Below are 27,308 nucleotides of genomic sequence, written 5' to 3'. Positions count from 1 at the left end.
CACTCAAAGGAAAAAAGATTTGCCACCATTCCAGGACTGTTTCAAAAAGTGGAAACACCATTGGGATAAGTGTACAATATGGGCAGAAACTACTTTAAAGGGGACTTTGGCCAATGATTCATCAGTGGAGCATTTTTTTGTGCAATAAATAAAGTTCGGGAAGTTTTTGAATGGACTTTGTACCAATAATAATAATAATAATGAACGTCTGCTCCTATCATTTCTAATTGAATGGCTCTCATTGGAAGAGGACAAGATTGAAATTACACAGCCTGAGGTCCAGTAGTGAGAGGCCAAGAGAATGTGAGCAGGGGCCATCAAACGTGGGTGCCACTGGCGCTGACTCTCACCTTTGACTGAGACCGCACCAGAGGATCCTCAAGAGCGGCAGTGGGCACAGGAGGTGCGGGGGAGGGGGGCCAAGTGAGCGGTGGTGGGGCTGTGGCGGCCTCCCTTGGGCAGCCCACCCCTGCGGCACCCCCTCCTTCCTTGGGCACACCAAATATTGCCCTGTGCAGCCGGGGTGACCCAAGGAGCGTCTTCTGAGGTGTTGACGCAGGGGGTGTCGGGGGAGGGGACGATGGCGAACCCTCCCCACTCCTCCTCGAGAGCTTGGGTGAGAAGAGACGGAAGCGGGAGTGGGTGGTTGGCGTCGGCGGCTCATTAGAGTGGTCCAGGCTCATCTCGAAGGCCAACTTCATGCCGTGTGTTTGCGTCTGCTCTTCCTCCTCCCTCCTGAGTGGCTTTGGCTGCAGGGGTGGTGGGCGGTACAGGGCTGCATTCTTCAGCTTCAGGGAGGATGGGGAGGTGGGTGACGGGCGATCCTTCCTGGCCGGCATGCCTCTCTCATCCCAGCCGCGCAACGAGTCAATCCAGAACTTCTCTGGGGAGCCACCCCTGAACTCCCTCCTCGGTACTCCAGGGTGCTGGGGCTGCTGGGGTGATGGGCCACATGCTGGCACCAGTGGCTGGGGGAACGTGCCAGGGCGGGAAGATGCGGAGGTGCCCCTGGCCCTCCCTCCCTCTGTGGCCCCAGGGGAGCTGCCCCCAACACTCACGTGTCGCTGGCAGGCCAGCCTTGCCCCCACCATGCACCGCACCCTCTCCTCCGGGTCCTCCGTGGACCCATGTCGGCAGGGTCTCTTGATGACTTCTGGGGGCATGCCATTGCCCCTGCGTGCCGCAGCCATTGCTGGCTTGGTCACTGCCTGAGCATGTGCTGCCACCTGGGGGGATGGGACATACCTGCAAAAGTGCAGAGGAAAAGGCAAAATAATACATTAATCGACCAACAGAATAAAGACAGTAATACAGAAAACAAGGAATGGAGAGACCTTTGAATGAAACAATAGGAATTGACAAAGGATTAGGAAGCCATCGACTGCAAATGAAATGAATAGATGGATGAGAAAAGGAAATGTAAGAATGTGATAACACAGAATCAGGAATGAGAAAATTCCAAGAAACTGCGGGATATGCCGCGACAGTAACTTTTAATGGAGTCATCCACTAAATAAGCATTACAATTCAACAATTACAGATTGTAAAAATCATTTACCTTGACTGGGATTTGAACCCGGATCCTTTGATGCCTGGCTTTAGCCAGTTAAGCCACCAAGGCATCCTCTTACACTCGGAGATTTTGGGGAATTTGTCAAAGATGAAACATCCCTAGTGTTTAAAGCTGGCTTCAACTTCGTGGACTGTGGTGCATTGTGCACAACTACAAATGCCATTGTAAGGAATGAGAAACTTTATTTATGCTGTTCCTGGCGGAATTTTAACATGGTACTGACAAAATAAAACAAATTAATTCCACAATTAATACTTTTTCTATACAACCATGGTGTGGCACTTTCAGATTGACTATTGACATGTCAAGGGAGGAGATAGTGTTGATGGATTAAATCCTAAGGAGGGGGGAAACATGGATGAAAAGCATATTTATCAGCAGTGGGATGTTGAAGACTGTAATAGTGGGAAGAATGCAAAATTACAGACTGAATTATAGTGAAATGTAGAATGGGGTTTAAAAAATTACTGTCTCATATCAATTAGGGCTTTTGAGCATAAAGAAGGGTGTTGTGCCCGGGTCCCTCAAACACCATCCTTAAGTCAGTAGGTTAGTGCTAATAATCTCTTGTGACTAAGGCAAAATCTGAACAAATCAGAAGGATGTTTAAAGTAAGAAAGAAACAAGTATAGGGAAAAGGAAGGAAAAGAAGAGACTTCTCTTCTTCATTGACACATTTTGAGACAATGGTTTTGAGTGCACATAACAAAGTGGAAAGAAAAGGAAATGGCAAACCTGCAGCGTACTAGAAGGGAAAGTAGTCCTGAGATGAGAAAGAATGGTATTTGCAAAAGCGACGATTGGTTGGGGTAAAGTCGAAGGCCTATGTTCAGAGTGAACCTCTAATGTTGACGATGCTTCCTGCTTCCCAAAACACCCTTGACCCCCCACCTCGGCCTGAACTACCATTGGTGCATCTTGGCTTACACAGTGGAGCATACTCAAATGTTCCGTTCAGTGGGGGAAGTGGCTTCGTGCACTGCTTGCTTGCATGGGTTGATGATGCCAATATGCTTAAGGAGTGTGGTTGGGGGGGACTCTCAGAAAAGTGGGAAATTTTGACATTGGAAATAAGTGGAAATAAATTCAAATGGGTGCTTGCACTTGCCTTCTCCTGCGCCGTAGGTCAGCCACTTCCTCAGCATCACCCCGCAACGGTGGTCCAAGGGATGACTCAGAGCGAGTGTGCCGGTGGGATGGTGCTGCGTCAGGCGTCCACACCATACCAAACACGGATGGAGGTGGTGAGGACTCCCTCTCTCCATCATCCCTAGATGGCAGTGTCATTCCCATCGGACCGCGGCCCGCTCGTCGGTAGCTTCGAAACTTTGCCGTTGGCACTGGCACGTTTCTGCTACTACTGCTCTTCAGGAAGCGCAAGTACTTCCTGTCGAGACTCGAGCCCACTTGCTCCTGGATGCCCACCTCTGGCACGGCTCCCTTCCTGCTGCCAAGCTTCTTCAAGGAGCTGAACTTTTTCTGCACCTCTTGGCTGCAAAGCCACATAATGGGGTGCTATTATTTCCCAATTAATTTAGACAAAGTATTTAAGTAAATAAATTGCACACAGAGAACAGTTTACTTGTTTGAATTGGAAAGAGAATGCATAAATAATTACTGCAGATACTCAAGCATTTTCAAATAAACAAATTACATAAAATGAGGCAACTTGAAAAGTTTACAGGATTACTTGATTTGAGGAATATATTTTTGATTCCATGGTACTTGGAGCCACTGCACAAATGATAAACCAATAGAGATACACTACATTGGACAGTTCAAGTGTATACTGCATGGACTACTAACTAGTCATACTTACAGAGCCATTAAATACAAGTGAAATGACAACGTCATTAAGTTGATGGATTTATATGAGCTCCAGAATTATTTTTTGAGGAGCATCAACTGGCTTCCGTAGAGTTTTTATAATGCAAAAAAGATGTATCAGGTCTATAGCGAAAATACCCTTATGACAAACCTCATTTTAAAGAATTGAAAATTCTAACTTTACCTTGTCTGTGTATTCATTACCTATGTATGTACGTTAAGGATAATATGAAACAACAAATCACCAATGCTCAAGTACATGGGCATAATACTTGAGAGAGTGTTGACGCTTATTTTTTCTGACACTCCCATGTTTAATAAAGAGTCCCTTTCATGTGGCCTTCAAAATTTTGTACCAGCTGCCACCAGGCATAGCAACTGCTCCTTCTAGGGGTACATTTAAGGAATACCTCCAGCTCCTATAGATACCTATTGTCTCACAGATAAATGCTATTATTGTGTGGGAGAGTTTCTGGAGTCTTCAAAACACTGAAACAGCTGATTGTTTGTTCTCTGACTTGTCCTACATTTTACTTTATTAAGTCTGGGGAGCGATAAATATTATTACCATTAAAAATATTTGGACGTTCCAAGAGTGATAATCTAACTATTCATTTAACATGCTTAAATTCCTAATCCTCTTGGAACCACTTCATTCTGTAACCACAGTCGTTGTGATGTCTCAAGATGTTCATTTCAGAGACCATCACAGGACATAGTTGAGTGAATTTAAATGTCCACGGGTGATAATGAGAATCAACTAGATGTCACACTCATAGGGATTGTTGCTCTGTAACCACACACTCTTAAGTATTACAAATAGATGTGAGAAAGTATTCCATTTACAAATAACATTGATCAATAGTTCTTAATGTGCCTTTGGTGAAACTGTGATATCTTTAGTTATGACAAGTCACTGATCTGAAAATGACCTTCATTTTTCTGGGAGGATGTTCAGAAGATACATGCTTGCCCTAATTTCACCATTCTCCCATTGAGTGCCTGCGGGGGACATAAAGAAAGGTAGATGTCCATGAGAGTCAGTGCTTGGACATGAATGTAAACACTCAGGTTGTGTCGAAATATTATACTTAGTAGAATCACTAAGTCACAGTTTTTCATTATAAAATTGATTGATTCCATACAATCATGCCTCAGCAAGCAATTGTATCTTCAGCTTATTTCTTGAGCAATGCTTGTGATGAGGACATGTTATTTCATATTATGACACAGTGCTTTCCTAATATTTCCTCATCATTCGGTGGTTGCAGGAAGAACATACGAGGTCTATTCAAAAAGTATCATGACTTCTGTGTTTTTTCAAAAAATTATTTATTTATTCATGAATATCTATTTTGTCCCCTTCAAAGTAATCCCCATTTGATATATTTGATATACACTTGCGCCAACGTTTTTCCCAATCCTCGAAGCACTTCAAAAAATCATTTTCCGCGATCTTGTTCAGCTCCTCCTTCGATGCAGTCTTTATCTCGTCAATCTTAGTGTAGCGTCGTCCTTTCATGGGCCTCTTCAGTTTCCGGAACATGAAAAAGTCACTGGGGGCCAGATCTGGGGAATACGGTGGCTGCGGCATCAGTAGTGTGTTGTTTTTGGCCAAAAAGTCGCACACAAGTCACGATGTGCGAGCAGAGGTGTTGCCATTGGGCAAAAGCCAATTTTAGTTCCTCCACAAATACGGGCGTTTGTGGCTGATTGCTAAGGCAAAAATTGCACATAACCTGCAGGTAATATTCCTCATTTACTGCTCTACCCTGTGGCTAAAACTCATGATGCACCACGCCCCTGCAATCAAAGAAAACTGTAAGCAAAACTTTCACATTCGACCGAACTTGGCATGCTTTTTTTCATTCTTGGCTTGTGTTACAGCTTCCATTGGGATGATTTGGAGTTTCCACGCTAGAACCACAAACCCATGATTCATTACCATTTATGACTCTCTGGAGCAAATTTGGGTCGTCGCGGACAGAGTCATTCAATTACCTCATTAGCAATGTTAATGCATTGCTGTTTTTTGTCGAAATTGAGCAATTTTGGTACGAATTTTGTGGCAGCTGTGTAATGCCTAAATCATTGGTAAAAATTGAATGGCTCGAGCCAATTGATGTGTTTAGGTCCTCAGTAACTTCTCTAATGGTGATTCAACGACTGGTCAATGCTATTTTCTTCACTTCATCAATGTTTTCATCTGTAGTTGACGTGCTCGGGCATCCGGCATGCTCTTCGTCGGTCACATCTTCTAGGCCATCTGAGAAAATTTTGTACCACTGATAAACTTATCTTCGGTCCAAGGTAGCTTCTCCATATGCCACAGTGAACATTAGAAATTCACTTAATTTCGTTATTCACCCAAAATTTGATACATATGCTTTGATCCATTTTTTGGAACAAGCAAAAATCGAAGACAAGCCAAAACACGTCCCAGCAAAATAGCTGTCAACAATTAACAGAACATTCAAAATGGCCGAACTTTTCGGCATAAGGGAGAGACATAAGTACCATATACATAATGCCACAAAAAAATCAAAAATCAAATACACGTAACCCGCAAACATTCAAAATTCGTGATACTTTTTGAACAGACCTCGTATTGTGCATATTTAAGTGTTATTTTGTGATCGGTTCTTATTGCCTTTAGGAGCAATACCCCACACACACATAACTTTTGCCAAACATGAGGAAGAGTGACAATGATATTTAAAAAAAAAACATTAACGTACGCCATCAAGCAGTGTACTAACTTTACTTTAAAGGCAAGTCGAGTGATTGGGACGAAACATGGGAACTGCATGTATGGCCACAGTAACTACCAAGTGGTACAGAGGGAAATCAAGACGAGTGGGCTTTGGCATCCCTGCTGTGTTCACGAGGAAGAACCACCTGGATCATCGTACTTTCTCCAGGGTTCTATCCTTTTTTGGATTTCATAAATATGAAGAGATTAGAGTATCCTAATATTTAATCTGCTCATCAACCAAGGTTGAACTATGAAGAAATAATTGAGCCTATAATCCTCCTCGAACTCTCGACTTGGCTAATGAAGATCATCTGGTGACAAGTACAGATGTGGAAGAGACTACACGTTCCAAAACACCACTGGATAGTGACCTAGTACCCACTCGGCACGGGCTCTATACAATATACAATCACCCAACACCACCTGAATGACCTCATCAGAGATTTGGATCGCCCAAAGCCCAAGTCGGAATCACTTGGCTCCCACTTTTTACAGTGGCATTTCCTTCACAGCACGGACAATATCCTGGTGCAATGCAAGGTGATGCAAATGAGGGACATTCTTTGATTGAAAACTGCTCAGATGTGAGTGGCAGATGGTGAGCCATGGGTTGGCAGTGTTTAGAAGAGGAGTAAGACAGGGAGGCCCATTATCACTTGTACTCATCTAAGAATGTGCAGGGGAAATGGCTAAAGAGTTTACACAGGCATGATAAACGAGGGAAGAACTGGAGCTAGGAATGTAAGTGGTGTACAATTCATAAAATCAGGTTTGCCAAAGGGTTGCAAGTATTGCTGAGGGCATTGGAAAGTCAGAGAGAGAGAGAGGAATGGCAGGAGAATAAATGCAAAAAAATGAGAACTGGAATTGTATTATGCAAAAAAACTTTTACTAGGAAATTGATGACAGGGGTATCATGTAACGGTGCTAAGAAAGATAAGGAAAAACTTTGATATGGAGCGTAGTTATGTACAGTGCGGAAACATGGTCACTGAAGAAGGATGATAGGTGTAGATTGGAGGCTTTTGGAAAGTGGGTGTGGAGAAGAATGGAGAGGTTAAGTGGACAGAAAGGAAGACAAATGAGGAAGAGCTGGGTATGGTGGGGGAGGGGAGAGGATTGTGGGGAGAAATCCAATGAAGGTGGGAAAGATGGAGACAGAGCGTTTTGATTGGCGATGGGAAGTCAAAGGCGGTGATAGAGAGGAGAATAATAGGTATGGTGAAGAAAAGGATAAGCATGTTGGACAGAATGAAGGAAGTATGCCAAGATGAAGAGCAGTTTTATGCAGTGAGGAGGTTAGGCTGTGTCCTGTGACATATATCCAAATTAAACCCCTGCCAAGTCTAAGTGCCATCTTATTCTTGGAAATTCAGGCCACTCCCAGTGAAGCTGCTTTGAATTTTGGACAGTTGGGGGTAACTGGACCCCCTCTGCATGATTTTGCTATTTTGTCAAAATATTTCCTCAGTTCTGGTCACCATACAAAAGTCTCTGGCCACAGCCTTCATTTTTACTACCCCTATGTCACTTTTATCATTCACTTAAAAGTTCTAATGACTTGAGATAAGATAACTAATAAACACATACAAGAAGCAGGGAAACTTATGACCTAATGACCACATGACCTTACACTTGACCTAATAAACACATACATGAAGTAGGGAAACTTATAGGGGTCAACCGAGGTGATTTGAAAGTGGAAATCAACAGCCACCACAGAGGCATTTAAAGTACTGCATTGGGTAATGAGAAATTTAAAAGGAAGTAGCGTAGGCACAAAAGAAAAAGCATATAAGGTACTGGTTATCCCTGTCATAGAATACTCCTCCATAGCATGGGATCCATATGAGGTGGGACATATTAAAAAGATAGAAAAAGTTCAAAGAAATGTTAGATATACTGAGATGGGAGAGTTTGAAAAATAGAAGAAAAAGGAGTAGGTTAGGCATGATGAATAGAATTGTTAAAAAGGACGAAGTGTGGGAAGATTTATGGAAAGAGATTGAAAAGCCAAACTTTAAGGGAAAAAACGACCACAGTTTCAAAATAAAAATAAGGTTGCAAAAACCAAATAAGAAAAAATACTCTTTTTTAAATAGAACTATCACTGATTGGAACCAGCTGCCTGGAGGTTTGTTTGAGCCCTTTCCATGCAATTTTAGAAGTTTTAAGTATAAATGTAAAGCAGCCACTGGGTAATAAACTTCGTTGTAGTTATTAAAATATTGTTTGTACGTGATGTGGCAGCATTTTGTATGTGATGTGGAAGTGTCATTGTATGTAAGAGTATTTTGTCTTCTATCTGTTTTTCTAGTGCGTGTATGCATGTATTTTTCATTGTAAGAGTTATCTTTGACTAAACTTGACCGTTGCCACCAGGAAAATCGCCTAATTGCAACGTAATTCTAAAATAATTATATGAGAGTTAGAGTTTTGCCCTGAATGGCAATGACCCATCTATTACTGAGTAGTCAAGTCTACAACTAGCTAAGAAAGCATCTTAAGAAAGCTTCTCGGGTTAGTCTGAGGTCATATAATCAAGTACTCTAGACACAATAGTTTCCCTCCTTATTTTTATGCAATTTCCATTGAGTTCACTTCAAGTATTTTTATTCAACTTTACAATTCATGTCTAATTCCTTTGTTACAACTGGTAACCTGGATGGTCCATTTGTATGCTTGTCTGTGTTGCTTTGTATTTTACATCATAGTCATCATCAAGTGGAATCAATGCCCACCTTGGCAATCTGTCTGCAGCAGTAGCTACGGAGCAAAGGTTAAATTACAGATTAAGTCTCTTGCATGAATTGAAATGATGTCTCTTTAGCAGTGATATAGGAAATGTATTATTACCCCCATTGTACAATGGTAGGAGAGATCATGCCAATAAAATTAGAGAGAATGAGATGAGAACAGATAGACTTAAGATATCATTTTTTCCTCGAACGATAAGGGATCAGAAAAACATTGTCCGACGATGGTAGGGTCATATTTGGGTCAAAATTAGTCTGGTGTGTATTCACCCCCTGTCACACACCCTAGCGGTGGCTTGCAGGGTACTAAAATCTCAAAATATCATTAGAATAGGCAGCCTTTGTGGGATCAAGCATAGCAGCAATGGATTTATTGTCTGCTATAAATGCCTACCCCTCGGCTATCGATCATACTTTTTACGGCCCACACAATGGCTAATGCTTCTCTGTAGCCTTTCTCACTATTATTCTTAACCTGGAATGCAAAATTTGCCCTGTCTTTCCCCAACTCAAACACATGTGATAGGGTACCTGAAATGCCATTACTTGAAGTATCACAGGCTAACTCTACAGGCAACTCTGAATTATAATACACAAACACTTTGTTTGATGCTTACCAACCCACTCACCCTCTACAACTTTCACGCATATACATTATTTAAAAAAAAGGGGGCATTTGACGATTTCATTTTAATGTCAACACATTTAAATGATTAAAGATAAATTGTGAAATTAGGCTTGATGGATCCATCTTTACACACTAATTAATATTTTTGAGACCAACTTTCTAAATCTACTCCAATTCCCAAAATCTCTCTCGACACCACGCAATCACATGAGATGCCAAAACCTGCTCCGTACTTGCCATTCCCTTCAACCAACAGAGAATTCTAACATTCCTTCTTCCTTCAACAAAAACAAACCATGAGATACATTTCCTGCGATGCCAACTCTCTCAATCAATTTTCACCAGCCAACGCATCATGCCCCTCAATTTTGGAATTGGCTCTCACCAAACATCCCGCAGCCCCCCTACCACTTCCCGGCACACAACGCACCCACATCACCCATTTTGACATGCATATTACAATGCACCAGTAATTCCTTCCCTCTGATAACCATTGCAGGCTAATTAAGATAAGAGAGGAGGAATTAAGTTGGCTACTGAAAACCTTTTCAATCTCTTGGGTTGAAGCTTACTGCTCATTAATAATCCTCCTTTCTGCTTCCATGCCAACCATCCACCGATATTACTCCATCTGAACAACCACCCTTTCTGTGCAACCCCCCTCGTCTCTTTCCTTACCAATCCCATCAGACACCAATCACAGATTGAGACCGGCAAGGACCACAGCATTAATTTTTTTAATACTTTTTGTATTTTTTTGAGTTCCTTTTTTGCACTTGTCATAAGTGACATATCACATACTATTTGGGATAATAATATGTTCCCTACCACAATTGCGGTGAAATTTCTTTCTCTGTCACACATAATCTTGAAAGAATTCACAATAATTAAAGCTTTCTTACTTCATCCATTATCTCCATAAAAGCACATAGCACATATTACAAGAGTTTACTGTAGCTACAAAATTGGTGTGACTGGAAATAGTTATGTACATGATACATTTATACCATACTATCATTATTTTTAGCCATACTCAAACAGAATTGTGTAGGTGTTTGACAGGCCCTGGCATTTCAGACATCGATGTACTCCTGGGCTTGAGCTGACAGGAAATAAACAGCCAACTCTTAAATCCCAAACTACATCTAACGATAACTCATTCCTTAGCTCAGCATACTCTGTTACCTCCCTTGATTCATCCCAAAATGCCTTTCCCTCCCTCACTCTCCCTTCTCCATCACTGCCTGCAGAAACCAATCGTCTCCAAGCACACTCTAAATCCCTAAACCCACTCTTCTAATTTCTAATCCTCTGCCTTACTTCCATCCACCAGGCCCACAACTTCATCATTGCTTTTTCTTCCCTTCATTTCAATCCCCCCCTCTTCACCACCCAATGCCTCAAACGCCTCCCATCAACGCTTATCCTCTTGCCTCACAAAACCAAGCCTCCTAACCACACAAAACTACATTCCATATTTAATGTTTCACATGTCTTTCCATTATGTCCATACTTAACTCTCTCAGTGTGGAACTCGGAGGTGAGAGAGCAGGGTGTAACTTCCCAGGGGTCAATGCGCCACACTGCGAGTCCAGTGCTACAATGGCCAATGAAGGCCTTGAAAAGTTCATCCCTTAGGAAATCTATGGCATGTGAGAGAAATGGGGATTGATCACAAAAGATAAGAATGGTGATATCCTCTTCAATTTGAATTGCAAGGGTGATGAAGACGATTGCATAGAGTGATGAAGGAGAGAGAGGGAGAGAGAGGGAGGGAGTGTGTACACAGCCATGGAACTCAATAATACCTCATCCAAAAACGCTTCCTCCTTCGGCAGAACTTGAACCAAGAACTTTCACCTCATCTCACATGGCGTGACAAATGTGACCGCTATTCCTTCCTCTACAAACCAAGGACTCCAAGAGTTAATCATTCTGGTCACAGACCATCAGAGCTCACTATGCCCATTTTAACGAGGAAATTTTTTATGCAGTATCAGAGAAACATACAGAAATGCCCTCAGAAGTGTTTTTAATTATCTCCTCCCAGGCAAGTATTGCTGAGTAGAAGGCCTTGATGAGGAATGAATTGGAAATTTTCTGAGCCTTTTATTTTAGATGGTCAATAGAATTCCATTGTACTGTGGATAATGTACTATTTCCCAGTCCTCAAAAACTATGTGTCCTGCAACCATTTCATACTAATTTTGCGGGTATTACATTTTGGCCTAATCCAGATGGATAGAAACCACTTCCAGCCAACCTTGTTTACAAAATACATCCTCAGATGGACATTAGCATTGATTCAATCAATGATCCGGGAAAGGAACTAAGCTCTGACGAATCAATGGTTTCAAGGAAAGGATGTCTGCTTTTCAGACCATTTATGCTGAGAAAAAAATCCAAGTTGGAATAAAAATTTCCATGCTATGTGGACCACTTGGCCTAGCCCTGAACCTTCTGGTGCACACATTGGCCAAAGGGATAAAGACTAATGCAGGCCATGGCCACTCTAAGAAACTTGTACAATATTTATTCAGACAATTTTTTAATCATTGGCATTCCATTTCCATGGGCAATTCCCACAACTCAGATCCTCTGGTACAGGCTCTCAGGCCAAAACCTCGGTAATGGGGAAATTTTTTATTTGACGACTTTTATTGGGGTGAGATTGAGACTTCATAGTCCCTTCTTACTCCTTCCCCTAAAAGATTACATTGAAGACAATTACAAACACCTGTAATTTGCAGGAAAGGGAACTCCCTGGATACTATAAATTAAAAAAATTAAAGAGCAGGAAAACTTGTTCTAAATAGAACCAAGGGGGACTATGCATACTTAACCGGCATGACAAGAGAGCCATTATTTTTTTATATCTTCCAAGCACGATGGGGAAAAGGTGGAGTTGCAAAAGAGGAGCGGAGAGATGGCCAAAAAGCCAAAGATTGTGGAAGCCTAGCGCTTGGACTATAATATGCCATGGGTTTATTTACATTTCTTCCTGGATATATTTTCACTGGAAAAAAATGTCTCCACACACACTCAAACATTCACAGAAATCTAGATGTGATGGCTTGGATTTCACCAGGGAATTGTCACATACCTCTTAGTTTCCAAAACCCCAGAAGTGCTTAAGTTAGGATTTGAGCTTCCAGAGGAAATGTTTTTACGATTGGAACGAGGGGTTGTCAAGCAGCCAGCACCATTCGATTCATCATCTGTTTCGCTGAAGTAGACAGCTGTGAAATAAATATGAACAAATAAATGAGTTCAAAGAAAAAACCTTTCGCACATGACCTGGGGGTGCATAAAAAAATAGCTTTATTCCACATCAACATATAACCCAGTAAACCATCACCAGGATATGTGGCAGGGGGTGCTAGGCTGCCAGACACTAGGACATATAGTTATTTAGATGGAGTTAGAGAACCCAGAATGTCCTATGCAAAATATATGCTTTCCTAAAACTTAAGAAATATTTGTTTTGGGCATTGCAAGAATGGTATACTGCATCATACATTATTGACGTAATGAATGATTTTTTAGTCAAAATGTATTTCTTGAAGATACTTGCATTTCTTCTTCCTTCCACACACCACGAGGGATTGGCGCACACTGTTTTATCGTCACTTTGAACAACCATAACCACTGGAACAAATGTTTCTCATTGGCTCTTTATCTTTGGCATCATAGCTCAAGACTTTCTACTTGATGGGAATTGGAGAGGATGTTTCAAATTTAATTAAGGGTACACAAGTTGTCAGGGTGCCGCTTGCATGAGGAACCTTACCGCAATCTTATTGGGATATTTACTCTGACTGTTCTTAGATTTCATTTATACATTATTATGGGAAAACCCTGTGTTTCAATTTTCTGTTTCAGCTTATTTCATTCATACAAACAGCAAAAATGGAGAGACCTTCCATTGGTATAGTTCCAATCAAAGTTGCCACATTTACATGACAGTAAATCCAAAATCTGTCATTATATAACTTGTGAAAATTAAGGACTACCTCTGACCCTATCAAAGTTACACTGGGAGTTCCACAAGCCAATCACTAATCGTATCATCAACTTTTTAATGATGCAAAATTAGATATAAAACATTCCTTACTGTATGCTGATAAAAATCTCCAAGCAGCCGAACAACACAACTCATTGTTTGTCATTGGAGACAGATTTATTCTACTTTTGAGCATGGTGTAAATGACCTTCCACTAAATTTAAATTACTGCCAAGTAATTAGTTTCTATAAAAGTAGATTCACCGATACATCCATAGAGCAATGACCTGCAGATACATCAAGTGACTGACATCTATACAAAATATTACATGGCAAAGTATTTTTTTGAAGTTTAACTTAATCAGTTCCTGTGCAAAGATCAATTCTATCCTGCGGATGAATTCATGTCTCTCTCTGTGGATAAATAATTTTATTGTTATGCATGCTGTTACTGCTCCTCTTTACTCTAAAACTTTTTCATTTGCGACCACCATTCGTACTCAATCTACCAATAGTAATTCTATTGTACTAGTCTGGAATATTTGCAAGCAATGTGACATATTCCATATGTCATGTATCAAAAATGTCTTTTAGGAACCAATAAACATTATAATCATTATAATTCTTGACTTGTGTGCAGTGTTCAAATGAAGCATGAACTTCATTATCATATTGAAAATATTTGTAGCAAAGATTTGATAATCATGGACTTCATCATCTTGAATGCAAAATGTTCCATGATATAAAAATTAGCAAGTGCTATATTGAGCCCTTGGGAAAGCTATCCTTAAATATTGGAAGCATTTGGTCTTCCTGTTACCATTTTTCAATGATTATGGCAAAAAGCGAATGAAATAAATATTTTTAAATGGTGGGTGCTAACCCCTTGATGGGTTTTCAACAGCTAATGCCATGCCCTTCAATCTTTTGCTGGCTCCTTCAAGTAAGTAACATTTATTCCCACGATATCATCTCTGCATCTATTCCTAGCCATCCCTCTCAGCCTATTTCCATTCAAAGTCCATTCATTAATATTAATTGCCATTGACATGGGTGGTTTTTGTTTCATAGCAAATGCACCACATGCCAAAATGCTAATGTTTGATTGATTTAGGGAGAAGGTCGAGAGTGATCAATGTAATTCTATTGTACTAGTCCTTGCAGCAATCTCCAAAGAGTATCATTATATTGAGTCCATGCCTTGATTTCCTGGTCACAAAATTTGATATTGATGCTTCATGAAAATAAAATGGTAAGTTAGAATTGAGTGAGACAAAGAAAAATTTTGCTGCATGAGAAGCATGAAGGACACAATCTTTTTGATTGTATAATGTTTGCCATTCATCCTGAAACTCTTCATTGAGCTTACTATTTTTCAAATAAGAACCAAAATTATTTTGTAGGACATATACATATGTATATACCATGTTAAAATCCTAGCATACCTTCATTTCCATCATCATTGGCAGCACTAGCTGCAGACGTTTCTGGCTGGATGGTAGCATCTGATATGCATGCAATCCATTCATTCAAACCCTCTTCTGTTTCTGCCGCAAAATAAAACATTTTCCCTGGAAAGAACCAGCCGCTGTAATAAGTAATCCATTAAAAAATTTGAGCTCTATTTGCCCTTACTAATGAATACATATTCCATAAAAATGATCGTAAAAGGGGGCTTGATCAGCGATCTCAAATTCATGCTTATCCCCTGGTTTATTCGGTCAAAAATTCTTTTTGAGGTTATTTGAAGCCCTCTTCTGTGACACTTAAAAATATATTAATTCTCCAGTGATGATAATTTTTAATTTAATGGGATTTAAGGAAATATTAGACGCTGTAATTCCCGGCCCATGAGATACACCTTTTCTAACTCCAAAATATGATCTAAAATTGGCCTAAGGCATATGGGCCTCATGGAGTATCAAGGGAATCACTTCGTGCTCTAAGTCACAAGCCAATTCAACGTGAAAAATACTTCCTATGAGGGCAATCACAAAAGTACCCAACCCAACAAAGAAAACACAAATTTTGGAAAAAAATGTATTTATTTTTCAACTTAATTTACTTTCAGCTCCATACACTTTTCCCAGCGATGTTCAATAAGTTCGACACTCTTTTCATTATACTACCTTGATCAAAAATTTCCCGGAATTTATTCAGAAAATTAAAAATACAAGTTTATTCATCTAAATCTATACTGTCCCCTTCAAAGTAATCCCCATCGACTGCAACACACTTATGCCAGCGCTTGATCCAATCCTCGAAACATTTTTTATATTCGGTTTTCGGTATGTCCATCAGTGCTTCCTGCGATTTTTCCATTACTTCCTCTCGGCTGCTAAAACGCGTTCCCCGTAATGGTTTTTTAACTCGATTGAACAGAAAGAAGTCACAGGGAGCCAAATCAGGTGAATTCGGTGGCTGTTGGATGGTATTTGTTGCATTTTTCGTCAAAAAATTACGAATAATGATAGCACTGTGCGACGGTGCGTTATCATGGTGCAAAATCCACGAGTTTTCTGCCCACATTTCTGGTCTCTTTCGGCGAATTGCTTCACGCAAACGTCTCATAACGCCCAAATAATACTCTTTGTTTACTGTCTGGCCTTCTGGCAAAAATTCATGATGCACTACACCGTTGTAATCCATGAAAACCGTCAGCATTGCCTTCTTTTTTGACTGAAAACGACATGGTTTTTTGGTCTCGGCTCATTTGGTGAACGCCATTCACTTGCCTGATGTCTGGATTGCGTGTCGTACTCATAAACCCACGTCTCGTCTCCAGTAATGATCCTTTTGATGAATGTGGGATCGGATTCAGCCTCGCAAATCATGTCTTTTGCGACGTCAACACGGTCTCTTTTTTGCATGAAATTGAGGTCTCTTGGCACCAACTTTGCTGCTACACGACGGAAACCCAAATCATTAACCACAATGTCTTGGGCGGATCCATAGGCAATGTTCAAGTCCTCCGCTATTTCTCTGATGGTTAATTTGCGGTTATTGACCAACATTTCTTTTACTTTATCAATTTTTTCACCGACTTTCGATGTCGATGGTCTGCCACTGCGTTCATCATCTTCGATTGACTCACGACCACTTCTGAACCGCTCGTGCCACTGGTAAACGACCGTTTTTTTTAGAGAATCGTTGCCGAAACACTTTTCCAACATTTCCAACGTCCGTGCGCCACTAAATCCGTTTTTTACGCAAAATTTAATACAAGTTCGTTGTTGCAAATTTAAATCCATTTCTGCAATTGTAAAAAATCGCCAACACACACAGAGATAGATGTACTCTTGGCTACGTAACTTTTGCAAATGTCAAGTTATGACACTAAGATTTAAAGGGAATATCAACAACAGATGTACCAATTTAACAAAAAAAAACAGAACTCAAATCGGAACGATGGGAGCGCCACACGGTGGTTATTCCGGGAACTTTTTGATCAAGGTAGTATGAACTGCCCTGCTCCTCAAAACAGCCTTAACTGCTGGTATCACTTCTTCACGGTTGGAAAATCTTTGACCACCGAGCCATTTTCTTCAAGTTTGTGAACTGAAAATAATTCGCGGCCTATAATAGAGGCCTTTCAAATAAAAGTATTGTACCACATAACGATGAACAATTTTCTCCATTTTCACAAATTCACTGAAAACGTTCACCATTGATGACTGCCACACAAATACTGAACAATGTGGCATCTTCAAACTTGAACCGTATGTTTTATAGATTGTGTACTTTCTAATACAGCAATATTTTTCAAACAACTACTGCCATCTCTAGGTCAGGCCGGGTACTTATGAGCCCCCCCATGTATTCTAGTATTTTTTTCTCTCCTCAGATACATAAAATGGTTGCCTTTATCACCAATTTTGATTGGTAATAAAGGCCAGCCTGGTGACTTTTTCTGGCCCCTGGTGACTTTTTCTTGTTCCCGAAACTGAAGAGGCCCATGAAAGGACGACGCTGTGCTACGATAGACAAGATAAAGACTGCATCGAAGTAGGAGCTGAACAAGATCACAAGAAATGATTTTTTGAAGAGCTTCGAGGATTGGAAAAACATTGGAACAAGTGTATAACATCTAATGGGGAATACTTTGAAGGGGACAAAATAGATATTCATGAATAAATAAATAATTTCTGAAAACACCAAAGTCGTGATACTTTTTGAACAGAACTCGTACATTCAGTAAGTATCTTAGCCTCGCTTGTAATCACACATTTTCCAAACTTGTGTCCAATCATATACTAAGTGATTTTTTAGTGTAAAGTTTTGAAAATATGCTGACAGAAAAAGCTGCAGGAAGACAGCCATAAGAGAGTAAAAATAATTGTTGAAACGAACAGTAAAATCATTTAAGCAAGAACAATGCATGAGCGTGGTCGTCTGGCATTCACAGACAAGTAGCCAACATTGACGATTTGTACTGCCATCAAGAACATGGGCAAAACTAAGGAGATAGGGAGCTTCAAAGAAAGTGACAACCATATCTACACAATGGCTACATACTCTCAACCAAGTTGAAAGGTTGCTCCTCATATTGATGAACGAAAAGCAATGACAAGGTGGCACCATGAACGTGAACCCCATTTGCGAGCTGGCAAATGTGATTTCCACTGACTTCATTAAGAAGATGCCAGGATTATCAATTACCGGAAAAGTAGTATATTAAGGAAAGCCATGCATGGTTCAAGAAGTTTAAGAGAAAAACTGGGATCCAGAGCATTGTGAGGAATTGTGAGGCAGCAAGCTTTGACTCAAAGGCAGCAGAGAACTTCATCTGTGACGTCAAGAAGCTAGTAACGTCTGAGGGTTACCTGCTGCAGCAGATGTGAATCATGGTGAGAGGGGTCTCTTCTGGAAAAAGATGCCAACACAAACCTATGTACTCATAGAGCAGAGGTGAATGCATTGCCCTGGCATGAGCCATCAAAAGACTGTCTCATATTGACATTTAGCAACAACGACAATTTGAAAATTAAGCCCCTACTTGTTTATAGAAACATCGGGAGGCTCCAAGAAGTGTAGGCTTAATGTGATCTAGAGGTCATGTGAAAGCATGGGAAACTGTTGCATTGTACTTTGAGAAGCATTACCCTAATAAGAAAGTGGCTACATACGCTAAAAATTTATTTAATGATAAAACTGTGTTGCATTTTCACAAAATTTTTATGCATAAGCAAAAACAAACCTCTCTAGACAAATTTCTAGTAAAAATGAACAATGAATGTATCATAAATAAGAAACTAATTATTTTTATTGTTTTCTATGAGTAAAATTTGCATTCCAGGTTGATTCCAGATTCCACAATATTAGAAAAGTTTCTTCACCCTCAACATTTTTTATCACTTCAGCCATATTGTCACACAACACCTCCACTATGCTACCACCATTCAGTTTCGGGTGGGTGAATAGATACCACTAGAGTATCTGTGGTTTCTGTGGCTATCCGCATGGTATTGACCCTTCCATTATATTGCATGATGGTCTTCACTCCCATCTGCATCAGTCTTCCACAATATTTTGCCCATTCCCACGTCATAGATCTTGTGGCTGCTGCTCCAACCAGTCTGTTCCTTCTTGCAACTTTATTTCACTTAACTATCTAAACCTATTTCACACATCTCTCCCTAGTTTGACATTCTCCGACCAACCACATGCATGCAGGGACTGGACATTCCAAATTATGATGACTCAAAGAATGCCCTTTGTGTTTCAACATAAAATGCTTATTTAGATGTTCTAGGTTTCAATGCACAGCATAATCAATCTGGAGCACACACAGACAGGGATTGTGTCTAACACAGGGTGCCACAACATAACTTCCTTTTCTGAAAGTGTTTTGCATTTGAAAAAATGAAGTTATGTTGCCGCACCCAATACCTTTGGTGGATGGAGTGGGAGTGGTGGACTGTAGTGGTTATTGGCGGGTGTTAGCAAGGTTGGGGGGGGGGGGAAAGGAAACAGGGGGATGGGGGTTGGAAAGGTTGACAGAGAGAGATGACGAGAGGGAGGGAGGAGGAATAAGGGTGTTTGGGATGCAGGCACCCCGTCGTGCAGGGTGACCGTTGGGGGATGGTAGGAAGCACAGAGGGGGGCTGGAGAAGGGGTGAATGGGAGGTGAACACAACACGCCAATTGTGATGCCTCCCTCCAAGCCACAGAGGACTCTAAAGAATATCTGGGCCATCATACCCGAGGACCGTCTTCCACATTCTCCCATTATTACAGCTAATAGTCCACTTGCCTATTGACCACAATTACAAGCTTGTATTTTTCATGACATGCTTTAGAAATGCTGCTTTGAGGCAGATTTGGTTCTTTTAAAAGAGAAGTTACCCTTATTGTGTTAAATATTTCCAAATAGTACACGTGCTGAGAATGAGAAGTAGCAAAAATTCCATCAAACAGGATTGTCAGCAAAAAGAATGTGAGGCCAAAGCAGGTAAGACTATAGTGCCACACAGCTTTTTTGTGGGATTCATTAAGGTTTCCATTTTATTATTGATGGACATCACCCTTCCCTTCACCAAATTCATGATGTTGGAATATTTATTCAAATGGTAAATCAATTCTTAATATTCTACAAAAATTATGACAATATCTAAACTCAATATATCTATCCATCAACAATATCTCTCCTCACCTGCATGATACACCTTGAATGCAAATTTCCGAGACTTGACTTCTGGTGCCAATGCCGCCGTGAACCCAGACAAACCAATTAGGCGATCAGCTTTAGCAGACTGGAAGGAATAAAACATTTTGAAAGTCACAAAAACATTACCCAGATAATTTGGGCATTATTCTTTGTGCTTTTATACAAATGTGCTGAATTTTTTAAATGAGATGCCACAATGAAGACATTTTTGTCCCTTGGCATGAACTGCCATGCTAGTGTATAATAAACAGATGAATAATTTCAAAATAAAACTTACTAAGTTTTGAATAACTGATCGTAGCACTTTTCCACTTGATAAAGTGGAAAAGTGCTACGATCAGTTATTCATTATGTTCGACTTCCACCACATCACGCCTGAAGCTACTCAATTTATTACTAAGTTTTATTTTGACATTATTTATCATGGAACAATTCCACAAAGTTACGCCTGAAAGGATTAATTATTAATAGAGACAAAGATTCCATTAATACTCCCAGCCTTAGCCTATTTCATCCCAAATGGTCAAATATGACCAAATTTACATACCATCCAAAAGGGTCAAAAAAATCTTAATCCGTTTCTTGGTTCGCCTTTGGACAGAATCACACACTTGAACATACATTGCATTCTCCATACAGCATTCGGAATCAAGAAGCACTGTGCGTGCTCAACTGCTTTAAGCAGGACTTAGTCTGGAGTCGTGAGTAGTTTACTTCAAGCAATCATTTTCCATGCTACCATAACAAGACAAACGAATCAATAAATATCATATTCATGCCTTAAAAAGCAATTTTAACATTTTGCTGAACTTAAAAATAATCAAAAACTATGAATGAATTAAGATTTATAATGGCATAATCATTAGGTTGTCATTTTGAGCCACTTCAGAGAATCAGTATATCAACTCCCTCCCTCTCCCGCACAGCCGCCCAACTTGCCCTCCTCCACCACTAGACTTTTCAACAGGATTTCCAATTCCCGTTCTTTGGAAAACTGCCAATGCTACACCCGTTTTAAAATCAGGAACTAAAGACAAGATTGATAAATATCTTCTGATACCAATATCACTCGTCTTGCTAATAAATTTTTAAGGCTTCATTCTAATTGTCTGATACCCTCCTTTACATCTCACCCTACCAGCATTGGTTTTCTCTTGGTATCCTTCACAATCACATTACTTATGCTTTGAAGACTTAAGTTGGCAGACATACTAAATAAGAGCATGTGGAACAGTGAACCTCAATAAGAATTCAATGGTTTCAGGAGCTATTTTGCAAAAATTTTACCATGTAAAAATACTAAGTTTACTTATTTAGGAAGATGTTTTGGAGGATGATGGGCAAAGTAGTAGAGTCCGAAAAATATTGATTGTATCAGGTAATATAGAGTTCAAATGAAGAGGTGATAATTGATGACAGGCCCCTGAAGTAAAAACATAAGGAAAAACTAGTGAAAACTTTTATGCACTCAATATTTTTTGTGTCTCAGAAACTGAAGCCTTGGAGGCAAGGGGATAAGAATAGATTGGAGGCCTTTGGGATGTGAACAATGGGGTGATTAAAACAGAGGAAAAGGAAAACCAATCATGAAGTTCAAGGCCTGGAAGTGAAAGAGTTGTTGTTGGGATGAATCCATAGAAGGAAGGAGGGAGGAGGTTGCAGGAAACTCTGAAGGTTGGCAAACACATCTTTTCATCATTTTATGATATACTATGGCATCACATCCCTTCTATTTATTTCAGCAGCAAAAATGTTATCTTTTAATGATGCATTGAAATCCTCTCAGTACTATAAAAATCTTACATCACTTATCATCTTAATAATGCATGGAACTATTTTGGATAAATTTCACAGAAATATTAAGTAGAAATAGGGAAATTGGGGATGGATGGTGAACCCTATGACTCTTCCAAGCCAATACTTGCCACACAACCTCTGACAGTACACATGAGCACCACTTGCAATACCAACCTCTTGATCCTTGAAGCCATAAAACGAAGAACCGACGAGCAGGAACCAGGCACGCACCCACTGTGCTGTTGGTCCACCCAGGGTCGCTTCAGCAGCACCTTTGGTGCTGCCCTGTCCCAAGCCACCGCCACCCCGCAGGCGGTACTGCAGCCAACCCTGGTGCTCTGCCTCCCCCAGGTCTCTGACGGATACCTGGCGCCCTTCTGCCAATCAAGCACATGGGGTACAATCACTTCTTGCAGAACTTGGTGAACTACCAACAACTTTTCAACGTTCAATCCACATTTCACTGGCACCAGGGATGCCACATTGTACATAATTAATAACACAATGAGACTGCAAGCCTTAAAGAGGTCGTCATCTCACAAAATCCTTGCAAAGTGATAGAGGGAGCAGTAGCAACAGCACAGTAGGCAAAGAAGAGGACAGGGACTTAAAATGTCAGGACTACAGAAAATTTAGAAAATAGAACATCCACGTGAACACACACATGATATCCTCTCACACTGCCTCCTCCTCTTTGGTAAACATCGAATCAACCTGCTGTCCCTGGCCAAAGTGTCACCTAGATCAGCCCCTTTTCAAATTCCTTTCCTCAAGCAAATACTTTCCTTGGCACTTTGGAACTTTCTTCAAAGATGCGAAGATGCCTTCTGAAAAAACACTCTGCTCTCATGTTATTCCCAAGGGTGTTCCCCTCTAAAATGACTTCCACCCCCATTTCTTTCAAAACCAGACTGAGCCATCTTATATTATCTGCCCCGTCCTATGTGCGACACCCCCGTTTGTCCCAGGCATCAGCCTCTCAAGAGCCAGCGACCCCCCAAATTCTGCACTCCAAGTTGACAACTAAGAGCAAACCTTTGTCAATCCCTTTGGACAACAGTGCACTTCCATTACCCCGCAAAGGCCTCTCCTCGCCCCTCCCCAGAGCCAAACACATCAGCATCATCGCCGGCAATTAAAACTAGCCGTAATCTAAGCTGGCACACTTATCGGAATTCCCAACCTAGTCCCTTGAGCTCTTTCACCCTCAACCCACCACAGCCCAAATGCTGGCCAGCCTTTCTCAGAATGAATACAAACCACTCAAACATGGAACAGAAGTCTCCATCAACCTCCACCTTCCAAAGCTACCCGATCAAAATTTATCAAGTCCTTAAAGATGAGTTCAATATGTCCAAATGGGACATTAAAAATATGGCCGGCTGAACTGCATTTGATGACCAATGCATGCACCAAGGGACCACCCCCAAGCAATCAATTCTTCTTCTTCCCAACCTTATCATTCCAGCAAACAAATAGTCTGTGATGGGGGGGCATTCCCAAAGATCAAAATATTCGAGTGGGCACCCACCAAAGAAGGAGCACCGCACTCCAATCAATGAGGGCTAGCCAGAGGGAAGGGGGACTCACTTGCAAGGAGAGCATTCCGCCGCCTCAGTGTGTGTGGCGATGGGATTGCCACAGTCCTGGCACGACTCAGTGTCCGGGCAACCATTGCTCTGTAGCCCTTGCAACCATCGCTCACCACCGAGGCACCAACGCCCGCCACCTGCTGCTGGGAAGCATCTGATCTCGCCACTGGTGCACCACTGCGCATTCAAACAGAGGAGGCATGGTACCCATCAACTATGAGTCCTACAAAGACATCTGCAGCTGACCCACTGCAAACACTACAGAGAAACTTAACATGGCTTTTCCCCAATTAGCTGAATAGGTTTATATGACTTTCTCAAGTGAAAAGTAGGTTTGAGAGGTAACGACTTAACCGTTTTCCTAATGAACGTCCAAACAAATAAATTCCAAGCAACATCGTTTTCCTGGAAGCCACCTTTCAATTTTTTAATGCCAAATTGAAAATACTGTACCTTTTGATGAGCCTGATGCCTCAACACTTTCGTGAGCTTTGATTCATCAATCTCTTGAAACCATATTGTGGAGAGCCAACAGAGATGGAAGTAATACATGGAATAACTCTATGGTAAAGAACTTAGACCAACAAGCAGGCCATTAAGAGCATTGAAATCAAATATTGCAGTGGGGGTGGGAAAGTGGAACTGCTGATACCATGAGAGATTTTTTAGGGGCCGGCAGGACTCATTTTTTGAGATTTCACTGCATACATCAGTTTCATTCATTTCATAGCATAAAGAAATTTCAGCCACATAAGATTCATAGTAAGCAAGAGACATTTCTAGAGGAGTAACATACACAGGAGCCCAATGCTTTGCACTCACCAAGGGAGACACTCCAGCCGCGGTCTGGGAGGTGGTGCCGGAGGTATCTGGCCCTCAGGGCTGCCCACTTCCATCATTACTCTGCCCTCAGTCTGGCCCCTCTCAACCAAGCAACTAGCTTTTGGACCTGGCTCACTCATTTCCACCATTTTCATGTCCTCGTTTTTCAATGCCTTAGTCTCCCCATTCACCTTGGCCTGAACACAAAAGCACACACATCACTTAGAGAAGCATTCATCAAGCGCAGAAAAGAAATCTATTCAGAAGTTAATTGGCGCTTGCTCAAGGAAAACAGAGTTTGCCTGAGCATGTCACATAATTGCAACTAAATGGCACTCTACATCCCTTGCCATGCAATAGTCACACTCGTACAGGGAATGAAGAGCTCAGAAAATATACAAATTGACTTTTTTTCATGAGATGAACAAATGGAATACTTTGCAGCATTTGAAAATCTAACTTCTGAACCGGTGAAATTTGACATTGCATAATCCAAAAAGATGTCCACATTTACAAAAGAAAAGTAATAGAAAGAGGAAAAACTAAGCGAGGTATTTATGGTGGCAATCAAATAGAAACATTCCAAAGAGAAGGGCTAGTTTTGGTGTAGTTGGAAATTAGCCATCAGTATGCAGAACGATTGGCCTTGGGAATCTTAAATGGCCGAGTTTATTTCACTACCACATGCTAAATTAAATCTAAACCACATAAAATCCTATCCATACTTAAACTATGCAAATGACAAACCAATCTAGGTTCTTTTTTCATGTCAGTCAGAGAGCAAGCAACAGGTACTTATAAGCCATCCTATGCCCAGAACATTTGAATTGAAATATGCTTCTATGTCATAAAAAGCAATATTAGCCATTGGCAATGGGTATACATAATTTACATTGCCGATAGTTCATTAAAACAAATCAATGAAAATGCAACAGGCTGCAGGAATATGCACCTACATCAGAACCTCAATATCACACTCTCCCACAGGCTATTTGGTAGCGGTCAATTGCTACGCATGCATGCACACAAAAACATCCCTGGTGTTGCTCAAAAATACAAAGGCTTATATAACGAAAATTACATATTTTTATAAATGAGAGCACAGAAGGCATTTGATTTGTCATTCCATCTATATTATTCACTGAATTGCATACAATGAAAACGCCATTTAATTCTATCATTGCATTAAAATTAAAAAAAAAGTTAATTCAATATCCAAGACAGATGAATGAATAAATAAAAAAATATAAAGTTTTGCCAAAAATGTTTCTCATTCTTGTGAAGAATTGCTTTAAAATCTATGATCCATAATTTAGTTAACTGCTTACCATTTCAACAAAAAATTGCAAGAAAATTGGGAAATAAATTTGCCTGCAGCAACCAGAGGTTAGGAATAAGACGAGTTAGTTTTTAGGATTGCCACTCCTGGCCATGAGATACATTGGGTGGGGGAGGGAAGGGCAGAGGATTGAGGGGAGGGGGTAGCAAAAGGTCGCCCTTTATTATTCAGATGTGGCCGGGGTGAGAAAGAGTAAGCAGTGAAATGAAACTGAGGTGGTGTTGGTAGAACGTGTGTCGATGAGTCAATGGGGTGCTGTTTATAAATAACGTAATTAATCAACGAATAGAAACAAATAATGTATCCATCCCTTGATACATCCACTTTCCCACCCCACACCACTTCCATTTCTTCTTCTTCTTACGTGTGACCTGTCAGTCAGTCCAAGGGCCAGTCATCCCTCTCATCCATCTTGACAAAGGGACTATCCAGTCTCAATCTCACCCCAATTAAGGCCTTTTGTTATAATAATTATTATCCTCACATCACCAGCCTCCTTTGCCATATTAGTTACTTCCCTCAGTTTATTGCTACACTCTTTACTTTCTAAAACTTAGTCTTAGCATAATTCCACTTCCTTCAGTCCATCTTCCTCATCCTTTCGTCTGTGATCCTGCTTTTCTTGTCCGTTTTCCATTTGCTTTTCCTCAAGTTTCCTCTCAAAATTTCAACATCTATTTTTTGATATATTCCCAATTTTCTTCTATAGTACCCAGCTCACTCATATTTTTCTTTACAACCTGCGGGTACTAGTTTCTTACTGTCCCGGTAAGTGATTCTGCATTACATGAACTCAGCTGTCCTCCCTGTTTTATCCTTTTGAAACTGACATGACACTTCAATAGTGCTAAATGATCCGAAACTGAACCTGCCTCTTCTATTTTGCCTTTCCTCTGCCCTATCCATTCTGCCTCCCAGCATGCGTGCAACTAAGCTATTCTCATATTTAGGTCATGATTTCTTTCCATGTGTAAGTCTACAGGCATATACTACCTTGATCAAAAATTTCCCGGAATTTATTCAGAAAATTAAAAATACAAGTTTATTCATCTAAATCTATATTGTCCCCTTCAAAGTAATCCCCATCGACTGCAACACACTTATGCCAGCGCTTGATCCAATCCTCGAAACATTTTTTATATTCGGTTTTCGGTATGTCCATCAGTGCTTCCTGCGATTTTTCCATTACTTCCTCTCGGCTGCTAAAACGCGTTCCCCGTAATGGTTTTTTAACTCGATTGAACAGAAAGAAGTCACAGGGAGCCAAATCAGGTGAATTCGGTGGCTGTTGGATGGTATTTGTTGCATTTTTCGTCAAAAAATTACGAATAATGATAGCACTGTGCGACGGTGCGTTATCATGGTGCAAAATCCACGAGTTTTCTGCCCACATTTCTGGTCTCTTTCGGCGAATTGCTTCACGCAAACGTCTCATAACGCCCAAATAATACTCTTTGTTTACTGTCTGGCCTTCTGGCAAAAATTCATGATGCACTACACCGTTGTAATCCATGAAAACCGTCAGCATTGCCTTCTTTTTTGACTGAAA

The 27,308-nt window shown here is 40.7% G+C and overlaps 1 protein-coding gene across 1 annotated transcript in view; it reads right to left on the bottom strand.

Annotated features, from left to right (window-relative positions):
• Positions 1-27,308, bottom strand: part of cnk (connector enhancer of ksr) — a 64,802-nt gene that overhangs the window by 5,986 nt on the left and 31,508 nt on the right. Inside the window, exons 9-16 of the mRNA XM_071586301.1 lie at positions 24,421-24,617; positions 23,597-23,775; positions 22,181-22,383; positions 20,195-20,294; positions 14,988-15,113; positions 12,643-12,778; positions 2,682-3,065; positions 351-1,245 (exon numbers count right to left, since the gene is read on the bottom strand). Coding sequence (XP_071442402.1) covers positions 351-1,245; positions 2,682-3,065; positions 12,643-12,778; positions 14,988-15,113; positions 20,195-20,294; positions 22,181-22,383; positions 23,597-23,775; positions 24,421-24,617 — 2,220 coding nt within the window. The remainder of the gene's footprint in view (positions 1-350; positions 1,246-2,681; positions 3,066-12,642; positions 12,779-14,987; positions 15,114-20,194; positions 20,295-22,180; positions 22,384-23,596; positions 23,776-24,420; positions 24,618-27,308) is intronic.

This window comes from Hetaerina americana, unplaced genomic scaffold, assembly GCF_022747635.1.
Source record: "Hetaerina americana unplaced genomic scaffold, ioHetAmer1.1.p SCAF_217, whole genome shotgun sequence".
Lineage (NCBI taxonomy): Eukaryota > Metazoa > Arthropoda > Insecta > Odonata > Calopterygidae > Hetaerina > Hetaerina americana.
This window is presented reverse-complemented; position numbering and strand designations above follow the sequence as displayed.